The 12,958-nt window shown below is 34.7% G+C and overlaps 2 protein-coding genes across 2 annotated transcripts; both read left to right on the top strand.

Annotated features, from left to right (window-relative positions):
* The first annotated feature begins 5,895 nt into the window (after positions 1–5,895).
* On the top strand, positions 5,896–9,223 carry LOC138056277 (uncharacterized). Its single transcript, XM_068902066.1, has 3 exons — positions 5,896–6,960; positions 7,162–9,087; positions 9,215–9,223. Exons 1-3 carry the CDS (start codon positions 5,896–5,898, stop codon positions 9,221–9,223), a joined length of 3,000 nt encoding a protein of 999 aa, XP_068758167.1.
* Positions 9,224–9,274: 51 nt separating this feature from the next.
* Positions 9,275–11,166, top strand: LOC138056276 (ATP-dependent DNA helicase pif1-like). The gene has a single exon (XM_068902065.1). The coding sequence runs from the start codon at positions 9,319–9,321 to the stop codon at positions 11,164–11,166; it is 1,848 nt and encodes a 615-aa protein (XP_068758166.1). The 5' UTR covers positions 9,275–9,318.
* Positions 11,167–12,958: the final 1,792 nt, after the last annotated feature.

Here is a 12,958-nt window from a genome sequence, read left to right as displayed (position 1 = left end):
CGACCGATATGGTCGCCAATGAACTAACAATGTACAATGCGACTAACATTTGTTTCTTTGCAACCAAAAATTCTAGTTTAGTTGCCATAATCGCGACTTCCTTTCGCTACGTTGAGGACACCTTATGTTCTTCTAGTAAGCCATATTGAAAGATCTTTGCTTCTTTAAAACACGTAACATAAGAAAACATAACCAATCTTTTAGGTCCAACTATTATCTATTGGGCCCTTTCCTAAGAAATTTGCCCCTGAAACAAGTCTTCAGGGGCCACTTTGGTCCTTAAGTATAATTTTCTGGCTGAAATGCTGAACTATGATGTTTTTTTTCTCAGTACCTGGCCAGGGAAAATGGTTCCTGTTTTATTGTGTCTAAACACTTACATTCCTTACTGTGTTAGTTTTTCTATAAGTGGGGGTCTTATTTCAATTCTTGCTTAAGTAGTGCACAAGAGAACAATTGTTTACTGTAGATAAATTGCCATCTTGATGAACCATCTTAGCACTGAAAGCAGTCAATAGAACATTTATGAAAGCTGCTGTATATCTTTCAGTGTATTCCACAAGCCAAGGCAACCTCAAAAGTAAGGTTTATAGGTGGAAACATTTCAACAGAGTATTAGTTACTCAGAGAAGATAAATAGAAGTTACATATTCCAAAGTAGTATTCTTTGATCTAGGTAGTGATAACTATATAATGTATCATATATAAAGTATCACATTGAAAACGTTTGTATTAATCAAGCATTCCCAACCTTGTCTTCAATCAATGTTGGTATAATAAAGGCATGTTGAAAGAATTTGGACTGTTTATGTCTACTTTTGTTGGTGAACTTTATACTACTTATTTGAAACCTTTTATATTCTTCAAACCTGTTTACAGATAACTGGATGGGGTCTGGGGTAGTAGTTAGAAAGGTTTTTCTACCATTACTGTTTCCAAATTAGATTGTTTCTTTGGTCACAGCAGTGATTATTATCAACCAGCAACATGCAACAACAAGTTGCAAATTACAAATTCCTCACCCACACAATGTACAAATGTTCAGTAGTCACCCACCTCTATTGTTTTCAGGAATAGGCCATTGTTTCTGTTGTTTATTTTATTGTTTTCTCGGCCAATCCTGTTAAACCTCCAAATGTGTGTTAGAGAAACATTAAACAATTATATGTCTGTTTTACAGAACTATTGTTCAGTGATCAATGGCATGCAATACCAGTGAGGGGTCCAGGAAGCCTGCCCCACCCCCTATTTTGGGTAAAAATAGAAAAGAACGCAGATGGAAGGAAAGCCGGCTGGGCAGGCAAGACAAACACAAAACCACCCCCCACCCCCCTTTAGTTCAAAGTCTGGATCTGCCACTGAATGCCTTGCAAACACTATTTTTTATGGCAAGCAATTCAAGTTCAATGATAAAGCAATAATTATTATTAAACTTGAACTGGTTGTTACAAAATGTAGTGTGTGTAAGTGTGTTACACTGTCAGTATTTTCTTCCATTTTACACTTAAAATTCAACAACACACATCTTTGGATAAATTCATTCTCAGTGTTATTCTGTAGATGTCATTTGATAAAGAGAACAATGCAACAGGTCATTTTGGCAAACATAGTTTACTGGAATTAAGTGGTTAGACAATGGTAAATCAAAGCCTAACAATTCATGCAAAAACTCGGTGCAGGGAAATCAGTTTTGTAGTTTGTGGGCTGCAAAAAGGATATACTTACATAACAGTCAAACTTTTTTCCCAGGTTAAACAATAAAAAATAAATTAACAATTGAAATAATTATTTGTTTTCTTAAAGTAATTCAGTAGTTTGAAAAAAACATAAGTATTTACCCCCCACCACCAAAAAGGTCACTTAAAATTTATGGGCATGAAGAACATCACTAGCCCAACTGAAAAATTAACAATATAGCCTTGGGTTATCAGGCAATAATTTCATTTAATTAAGGAACTGAGTGAAAATGTGGTTCAGCAAGGAATTGAAAATGGGTTTCCAGATTGTTTCTAATCATTTATACATTTTCCTATATACATTCAGATTACAGTATCAGCCAGAAATAGGTTATAGAATATCACCTATACAACGTAAGTTTCTGCAAAAATTAGATTCTCTTTGCCTCTAAGTTTTTAATTGAATCCAAAGCCTAATAATCATATAAATTTTCATACCTGTAGGTCCAAAAAGGGTCAATTACCAGGGTGTGTAGTGCTGTTTTTAGATCATTAGAGTATATTTTTAAGTCATTTAAAACTGTATACTGCATGTGTATAATTAGCTTAAGACTCAATTTAATAACTTCTGTTAATTAGACTTAATAAAAAGCGATGCCTGTGAATTAAGGAAATCATTCAATCAATCGATAATTTAATTTCAGTCAGACTAATTAAAATAAGCTTATATAGAGTTCATTACTTCATGTTCACATAGCAAGTTGGAGTATGTGACTCGATCATCTTGCTTGAATAAGCTTAGTAATACGAGGCCACAAAGAGTTTTTCACTCTGTACTTAAGAGCAGCTGAGTTTTTCTCTTTGATGTTCAATCTGATTTCAATGACAGTTAAATAAAGTGAGTACGAAAGTGTAATAAACTTACAAATGCTCACAACGTTGTATTGAGATACGTTTTTGGATTTTTGTACACGTACTTTTAAAGCGCAAAAGTCCTGCTCCAGAATTAAAACGTCCGTAAAAATATTTCATCTTACTGCGAAGCCACCACTGCCTCGTGTACAAACTTAGTTTAAAGCGTTCTTTGACCGGTGTTTTGCGTCCCACGCGATGCTTCGCCGCCATTTTGTTTTGGTCTTTCTCAAAATGTCACGTGATAAAAATCTCCAAGATTTTTGGAGATTTTGTACCACGTGAGTTCAGTGTTGGCCAGGGTCTTCTCCAGACGGGCCGCCATTTTGAAAATCGCAGAGGAGAAGGCCCTGGGGACGAGGTTGCTTAAAGTTAGTGCTAGCGGTATCGAGTCGCAGAGATGTACGCCTAGCCGGATGCATTTAGTCAAATTTCTGGAAAAGGTGAATTTTCTGTCTATTTGTATTATCATGGCTTTTTGTTTTCTGCTGTTACTGAATCCCTTTGTATTTGGAGCTGTAACGCTATTTTATGTGCAATTACTTGTATCGTTTGCAATTATCCTCACTAGTGCTGTTGTTAGCATTTTTTACCATACTTGGTGTAGCGTTTTGTGCTTGAATGAAGCTATTGTGAATGCTTGCAATGACTGTGGCCAATTTGAGAAAGAATCATCGGTATCTGTTGTTGTGAATGTCGAGAATAAAGAATCAATAAAAGACTGGCAACTTCAATCTTGTTGTGCTAAGTTGAATTATTGTAAATGTTTAAAAGGATGTCGCCATGTTGTTCTCAGGGATGGAGAAGTAAGCAGTGTTTCAGCGAAACAGCTAAAAGGAGCCTTGCAGGAGAACATATTTGAGAATGAGGCTCAGCCATGTGTTATTGTGGATCTTGATAATAAAGAATCAGTAGATGACTTGCAATTTCGATCTCGTTATGCTAAGTTTGTTTATTGTAAATCTGTAAGAAGGCGTCACCAAAGGGATCGAGAACCAAGCAGAATTCCAGTGAAGCAGTTATCACGAGCCTTGCATAAGAGCAGACATTTCAGGAAATTTGTTCGAAAATATATTAAAAAGAACGTACCGAAATCTTCTGCCATGCATTTATTTACCAAGTTGAGTGTACTTTATCGTAAGTTAGACTATATGTTTGTAAGACCAAGGTCTGCTGCCAAGAAGAGGTGTACGAAAAGGAAATGGTGTACAGCACATCAAAGGAAAAAACCTAGCACTAGTGGCCGAAGAGTGAAAGTTAAGTGTAACTACACTTCTGTAAAATCTGTTTATAAGGACGTTGACCATAGAATGAATCATACAGAGTTCAAGCTGTCTAATGATATAGAGAAAAACCCTGGGCCCATTGATCATACCAGAACTATTCAAGCGCCTTATAGTCAAGGCAATGTGGAAGTGTTTGGCGAAAGTGCAGGTACTCAGTGTGTAGCAATGTCTCTTACTTCACTGATTTATAATTACAGGAGAAGTATTAGCTCATCAATGGATTTGGTTAACATTATGAACATTGGTAATGAATTGTATTCTGGATTATCTAGACTGTCCAGACAAACTTTCCTGTTATTGACTGAGTTGCCGGAAGTGCTCAATGTGTTTAATACAGATTATCAGCTTCATTACAGTTCAAGTTATAGTGGTACTGTAAACGGTAGATCCATTATACATGATTTAAGTTTCTGTATGCCTTTGGTTGATGCTTTGCTGACATTAGTAAGACAAAACTACCAATCGTTTCTTTTAACAATTGAGTGTAGTACTGTTTCTATGTACTGTACTCCAGATGGTAAATTTAAAATATTTGATTCACATGCTAGAGATGCGTTAGGTATGCCTCATTCTCAAGGAACATGTGTGTTATTAGAAGCACAAAGTATACATGATGTCATATGTTATTTGCAAATTCTGTATGAAAATTCAAATACTTTGTTTGAGTTGATTGGTGTTGAAATAACAAGACTAGAAAAGGAGAAGAATCACCCAGTCAATGAGTACAGTGAAACCACTCAATCAGAACTTGCTGATGATGATGGAGCAATGGTGCATATTTTAGTAAGGAATGATGACGAGTCTTTCATAAAAAGATGTTGTGCTTTATCATTTTATTGCATTTGTTTTTCAGTGATTAAGGCATGCACTTACTGGAATTCACAAACTCTAGATGCAATTATTGACCATGGAAATGAGTTTTACCAGAAACAATTTGCGTGTCCTGATGAAAATTGCTGTTTAAGCAACCTTCCAAATAGACTTCAAATATATGATACAACTGTTGATATTGTCTTTACAACACAGAAAGAAGGCATATTTAGTTGTGCATCCAGCAGTAGCAAACTGCTCCTCGAAAACTTTATTTTGAATAACACAAGTGGCAATACTGGATTTATGATATGTTTCTCAAATTACTGTGTAAGTTGTATATTTCAGCACAATTCTAAGGGTAAAAGTACTAAGTACTACTTAGCAATATTCGATAGTGACGGAACACTAGATGAATTTCAAACTGTCAATGACAATAACCTCCTCCTTCAAGCTTTTGCTCATACTGTTAAAAAAATTAATACAATTAATGATTCAAAGGTAGCATACATTATCAGATTTCTAAACTGTTACAGTAATTTGCCAAGAACTTTAAAAGAAAAGGTATTAAGGAAGCACAAATCTAATCTGCACAAAAGATCACTTGCTGAGAAGCGAAGAGAAGATTATGCAAAAATGGAACCTAGTGCCAAACGAAAATACTTAATTAACAAAGCAGAATGGTACAAATCATTAGATTCTGCAGAAAAAGAAAAACTCTTGTCTGAGAGAGCAGAGTGGTACAAATCATTAGATTGTACAGAAAAAGAAAAACTTTTGTCAGAAAAAGTACAGAAGTACAGATCACTAGATCCTGCAGAAAAAGAAAAAGTGTTGTCTCAAAGAGCAGAGTGGTATAAATCACTAGATCCTGCAGTAAAGGAAAAACTCTTGTTTGACAGAGCAGGGTGGTATAAACTAGATCCTGTAAAAAAAGATCTGATAACTAAAATAAAAAGCGGAAGTATAATGCAATGGAACCACTGGTTAAGGCACAACACTTGAACAATAGAAAAGAGGAATATTGCAGAATGGATCCAATAAAAAAGCAAAAAGTAATTAAGCGTATAAGTGATGCAGCAAAAAATTCTAGGAAAAAAAATGTTCAGCATAGTTTGGATCACTACATTTCAGTATTTCAGAATAAGATCACAGAGGGGCCATATTACATATGTTCAGTTTGTCATAGAATACTATATAGAAAAACAGTTATGTTACTTAAAGAGAATAAATATAGTGTACACCATCTTTTCACTGAGATAAAGTCATTTGATGACAAACAATACATCTGTAGAACATGCCATGCAAAAGTTTCAAAAGGACAAAAACCATGTCAAGCTGTATGTAATAAACTGGAAGTTGATGAAACACCACCAGAACTCTCAGTACTAGAAAAACTTGAACAAATATTAATAGCACAGAGGATAGTTTTTGAAAAGATAGTGGTAATGCCTAAAGGCCAACAGAGGAAGATTAAAGGAGCAATATGCAATGTACCAGTTGAATGTGATCAAACATGTAGAACATTGCCACGTCCTCCTGAAAGGTCAGGTATAATCCTGTTGAAACTGAAGAGAAAGATGGAGTTTAGGGGCCATGTTTATTTTCAAGCTGTGCGACCTCAACTGATATTAAATGCTCTGATTTGGCTCAAAATGAATAATCCTTTGTATGATAATATATGTATAGATATGAACAAAATAGATAGGCATCTTACAGTATTACAGCAAAATGATGTTAGTTTAGAAGATTCAATTTTGAATAATGACAACCACTCCAGTGGATCTGGCATAAGTGATGACAGTTTATCAAACAATAAAAATAGTAGGAAAGACAGCACATTTGCAGATGAAGAAAATGATGATCCTTTAAATGAATTTCGAGCACCAACAAGTGAGACTTGCTTACAGTCTGTAATACCTGATTATCCTGTAAGTGTTGAGCAAAATGATGTATCGTCTCAAGGAAACGAAGTGTATGCTATTGCTCCTGGAGAAAGTAAACATCCAGTTTCCTTCATGGCAGACAAACAATGTGAAGAACTAGCATTTCCTGTTTTGTTTCCAAAAGGAAAGTATGGGTACTCCGTCAACCGAAAAATAACGTTGTCACCAGTTAAGTACTTCAATGCAAGACTTTTACATCACAGTGGTAGATTTGCTACCAATCCTGAATATCTCTTCTTTGCTCAGTTCATCATAGAACAGAAGAAAGTATCAGATAGCATCAATATTGCTTTGAAAAAAATGCATGGCCAGCCCCTTACTGCTTCTCAAGTAAGATCAAATAATAAGCACAGTTTATAAAATCTCATTTGTCAAGATCAGGCTTATTTATTTTTGAGACAAATTCCAGGAACACCACCTTATTGGCAAAAATTTATGTATGAAGTAGTAGCTATGGTAAGACAGCTTGGGATACCAACATGGTTTATGACATTATCCTGTGCTGACCTTAGGTGGCCTGAACTTTTTCAGATTATTGCAAGAACACAAGGCAAAAATCTCACGAATGAACAAGTTGATGCTTTGTCTTATAATGAAAGATGTTCAATGCTCAATGTAAATCCTGTTGTTGTTGCTAAGCACTTTCAATATAGAGTTGAAACATTCTTCACTGAAATTCTGCTAAGTAATACAAACCCAATTGGTAAAATAGTATACTATGCACTCCGCATTGAGTTTCAGATGAGAGGCTCACCTCATTTACATGCGTTAATATGGACATCAGATTGCCCTAAACTAACACATGATACTAAGGAAGCATATATCTATTTCATAGATGAACATGTGCAGGCATGCCTTCCTGATCAAAATGAAGACTCTGAGTTACATGAGATTGTAAAAACCTATCAAAAGCACAGTCATTCAAAGACCTGTAGAAAATACAAAAACATGAAATGTAGATTTAATTTTGGGCACTTCTTTACTAACAAAACTATTGTGGCTGAACCTCTTTCTGATGATTTAGATCCAGAAGTAAAGACAAGTACGATAGACAGACAAAAAGAAATCCTTAGACTAATTAAAGAAAAAATAGATGAGGTGTTAAATCCCAGTAAGGCAAACTATGATCCTACTTTAACAGAAGCTGATATTTTCAAATCTGTAAACATAACTGAAGAACAATATTACTGGGCTTTATCCATTTCACCTGACTCAAACTATGAGCTGCACCTAAAAAGACCAATAGACAGCTGTTTCATTAATAATTATTTTATTGCTGGTATTAAGGGTTTTAGAGCAAATGTTGACTTGCAACCTGTATTTAACCACTACAAGTGCATAACTTATGTGTGCTCGTATTTTACCAAGGATGAGACTGAATGTTCACAGGCAATTATGAATGCTGCAAAGGAAGCTAAGAAAGAAAACTTGAGTGTCAGGGATAGCTTAAAGAGAATTGGTGCTGCTTTCCTTTCTACCAGAGAAGTTAGTTCACAAGAATGTGTTTACAGATGCATGCCTGAACTATGGTTACGAAAAATATTTCCTGCAACAGTTTTTGTTAGTACTGACCTACCAGAAAAAAGGGTACGCATTGCAAAATCACCAGAAGAACTTGATGAACTGGATAATGAAAGTACTGACATCTTTAAATCTAATATTATTGAGCGATATGCTTTAAGACCACAGTGTATTCCCTCTGTAGATAGGCTAAGTCTGGCAGAGTTTGCTGCATACTATTATAAAGAATACAGAAAGGACTGCCAAGAAAAAGGTGATGCTCAACCTGAGGTTTTGACTGACGATGTCATTGAATTACACCACAATTGTGATCAAGATACATTTCTTCCCAACAAAATAACACTAATGAACACAAATGAAGTTATGAAGTGTAGAAACGTCAAAGCTGTTATAAGATATCACAAGCCAAACAAAACAAAAGAACCTGAACTGTATTTTCATCATCTCCTGATCCTGTACTTCCCATGGAGAGATGAAAGAAGTCTTTTAGGAAGTGATCAAACATATGCTTCGAAATTCTATGAGCATAAGGTACAAGCTGTAGTGGAACAAAACGGAGAGAATTTTGAGCCTGATGCTGATGCTGTTACAGAAGCACTTGAATTTGTTAGAAATAACCAGGGCAAAACCATCCACTACAGCTATGATTCTATGAATGACCAAGAAAATGCAGATTTACAATCTGAAGAGCAAGATGATTCAGCACCAAATGAGTCGTTTAATGAACAATTACCCACACACCTTGTTTCATCGTCAGAAAGTGAGAATAATTCAAACGTAGGAATAACAATGTACAACCAGCCAACAGAAATAAGTGATGATGAGCTACGGGAATGTGTTAGATCATTGAACAAAAGACAGCGCTATGCTTATGATATAATTCTTGCCTGGTGTAGAAGTAAAGTGAAAAACATGAATAGTCTAAAACCCGAAGAAGTAAAACCAATACATTTATTTATAACTGGTGGAGCAGGTGCTGGTAAAAGTCACTTGATCCAAACAATCTACCACACTGTCACAAAGACCTTTAGACATCCTCCTATGAATCCTGAATTACCTACAGTTCTTTTAATGGCACCTACTGGGGTTGCTGCTATTAATATAAATGGGACAACAATAAACACTGCTTTAGCAATTCCCAAAGAAACAGGTGATAATTTACGTGCAATGTGTGACGAAAAGAAAACACAGATGAGAATGTCGCTAGCTGACCTGAAGTTGATCATAATAGATGAAATTTCTATGGTTGCCAACACTACTTTGCTTCATATCCATCAAAGACTAACAGAAATTTTTGGCACATCAAATGTACACCTGTTTGGAGGCATTAGCATTCTTGTTATTGGTGATATGTATCAACTTCCACCAATACGCAGGAAACCTGTCTTTGCAAATTACAAAAATGATGTGTTTAACCTGTACCACCCATGGCACCTATTCACAATGATAGAGCTTGTTGATATAATGAGACAAAAGAATGACCAACCATTTGCTGAACTTTTGAATAGGTTTCGCACAGCAAGTCAAACTGAAGAAGATATCAAGTGCATCCAATCTAGATCTATTGATCTATCAGATGTTAATTACCCATCAGATGCTCTTCATATTTGGGCTGAAAATAATCCAGTCAATCGACACAATGAAATGAAATTGCACCAAATACCTGCACAGTTGTTCCACCTTAAAGCCACAGATCAGTACCCTGTTAATGTATCACAACAAGCTATTAACAGAATTTTAGCTAGACCCAGGTCTGAAACTGGTGGACTTGATGCTAATATTTCTATAAAGGAAACTGCTAGAGTTATGTTAACCAATAACATTGATATTTCGGATAGACTTATAAATGGTCAACTAGGAACTGTTGTTAGAATTGAAGTAAATCAAAATAATAAAAAACCCACCATTATCTATATAAAATTTGATGATGCCAAAGCTGGCAACAGTTTAATACAAAAGAGTACTAACAGTTTTGTGCGACAAAACAGAGTTGTACCCATAGAACCTGTCCTAGCAAAAATTAAAATACATCCAAATAAACCTTCTTCTCCCGAAATACAGAGAATGCAATTCCCTTTGACATTGGCTTATGCTGTCAGCATCCACAAAGTACAAGGATTGTCACTTAACAGTCTTGTCATTAGTTTTGAGTTGGTCAAACAGAGATCATTCAATTATGGTCAGGTATATGTTGCACTGAGCCGAGCTACCACTTTAAATGGTATTCATATTCTAGGAAAAATTAACAGCAAACATGTGAAAGCAGATCCTCGGGTACATGAAGAATACAAAAGACTGCGAGAAATGTCAAAAAGCAAAGGAACTAATGAAAAATATAAGGACAATGCAACGCTCACTATATGTCTCTTAAACATACGATCACTCAAAAAACATAGTGTAGATATCAAGTATGATGCAAACATAAAGAATAGTGATCTAATTGCATTGACAGAAACACAACTTGTACCTCATAGCAATGATACTGACATAAAATCTCATCTTTTACCATTCACTCTCTACCGGCAAGATCATCCTACTGATAGATTTTTGAGTTTGGCACTGTGTACCAGAAGATCAATAGAAACTAAGGAACATGAATACTTTCCACAAGCAAATGCAATGAAATTTGTAATAATTATGAATAGATCAACAACTATGTGTCCCAAGTTTACAGTGCTTTTTCTTTACCGAAAGAACAACTCAAATATAATAGAGTACGTAAGTCATCTACGAAATATCCTTGGCACTTATCCATTTGACATCATTCTTGGTGATTTCAACATCAATTACTTAAATGATGATAGCATTAGACCATTAAAATCTTTAATGACGTCTCTAGGTTATTCACAGTTTGTACAAAATGCAACTTTTGTCTCATCAGGAAACATACTTGATCAAATTTACTTAAAATCAACAAAATTTGACATCATAGAGAATACTGTAATTAGTGTCTACTACTCTGACCATGATGCCGTTAAAATATCCATAAAATATAACCAAGATACCAGTATTTAAACATTTATATTTATTTTAATTGTCATGCAAAGCATATAATTTATTTATAGCAATAACTGTAAATATAAAATTTCAATGTAGAAATGTGTCTTGGCAGGAACCATGATGCTGTTAAAATATGCATACACTAGCTATAACTAAAATGATATTATGAAACTTTCATGCAACGATCTTTTACAATGAAAATGATGAATTTTTCTGGAGATTTTGAAAAAAAGGTGTCATAAAGATGTCGCAAAGAAATCATAAGTTCAGCTAGAACAAAACTGGAAATTCATAAAATCCTAATCTACCATAGTATCCTCAAAAGCAGACAGCTTGGCGCACCACCTTCATATCTTTGGTAGGTTTCCTCATAAATATTATCAACATTTATCTATATAATTGTTATTATTATATGATATCATATGGATTAAGCAAAGCAAATTAAATTTAAGACTCTACAACCAATGGAGAGAAAACCATGTTACACAATTTTATAATTAATTGTTTTGGATTAGTAAGCAGAGATTTAGATAATCATATGTCAATTAATTTGAAATTATTAAGATAATTTTTTTCTAGAAGTTGGTAAATTCTATGAATTCCTTTACCAAAATGGATCATGTTCATATGCCACAAGAATGTCCAATCTTGCCTAAGCACCTGAGGAGACAATCTTTTTTTCTAAGCTAGAATTTCCCATAGCCGGAAGGAGAGACTTGAAAGGTCTGCTGACAAGCATTTTACAAGGCACCACCATATGGTGCCTCACGCCCTGTCTGTGTCCCGCACCACAAGTAGGTAAGTTTAGATATTATTATTTTTCACCTTACTCAGATATTGTGAGGCTAGAGTTTCAATAACTATAAATAACAGGCATGCTTCTCATGTAACATACCAGTTCAAACCACCATTGAAGGAAAACTGAAGGTTAAAATCGACAATTTCTCCAACATTTTTTTTTGGAAAGCCTAACATAACTGAAGTTAAGTTTGTGGAGTTATTTCTTCTTGTTCCCTGTGTTTTTGTGAGAAAATTACGTTTGAAAATGGGCTTTTCCCGCTTTTTCAACATTTTAAGTGGGGGCTAAAAAACTAAATCAGCCACCTGCTGTGACGTATGATATGGGAAACAGAGATTGCGTAATCAAGAGAAACAAGGTAAACACAAGTACTACTATGGATATTTTCTGTTTCTTTGCTGTTTCTTCGTGGACTCAGTATCAACAACAAACATCAATCTAAATACTGCTTCTATAAGGCGGCGTTCTCGCATGTCTTCCCCATATCATACAACATAAGCTGCAAAAATAACCACTGACTCCTCCAGTCTGAGCCGCAATGCTGATGGCCCAAAATTGGAATAAAAACATTTTTTCAGCTGGAAAAATGATGAATATGCCAGAAAAAAGTTGAAAAGATTATTGTGAATGGTTTAAAGCATAAATAAAAAATGCTTATTTTTTGCATTCAGTTCTCCTTTAAAAATAAAGATAAGAATCATGATAATAATTATAATCATTATAATAATAATAATTGTTATTATTACTATTACCATTATTATTGAAATACCATTAAATACCATTATTTACAATAATAAAATAATACTTATTTATAAAAATAAAATCTGGATATCTTTTTCTCTTTTAGGTGTTCGGATGAAAATTCAATCAACTAGTTATCAGAGGATTGTAGGTAGGACTCTTACTAAAGGAACTCTGATTTCTTTTTTCTTGGTTCGCTTTGCATGTGACATGCTGAAAAATAGTTGTTTCAAAAGTCCCCAGTTGTCTGTTATGTAAATTTCTTTA

The sequence above is a fragment of the Montipora capricornis genome, chromosome 7, assembly GCF_036669925.1.
Source record: "Montipora capricornis isolate CH-2021 chromosome 7, ASM3666992v2, whole genome shotgun sequence".
Classification (NCBI taxonomy): domain Eukaryota; kingdom Metazoa; phylum Cnidaria; class Anthozoa; order Scleractinia; family Acroporidae; genus Montipora; species Montipora capricornis.
The sequence above is the reverse complement of the archived record's forward strand: the minus strand, read 5'-3'. Positions and strand labels throughout refer to the sequence as shown.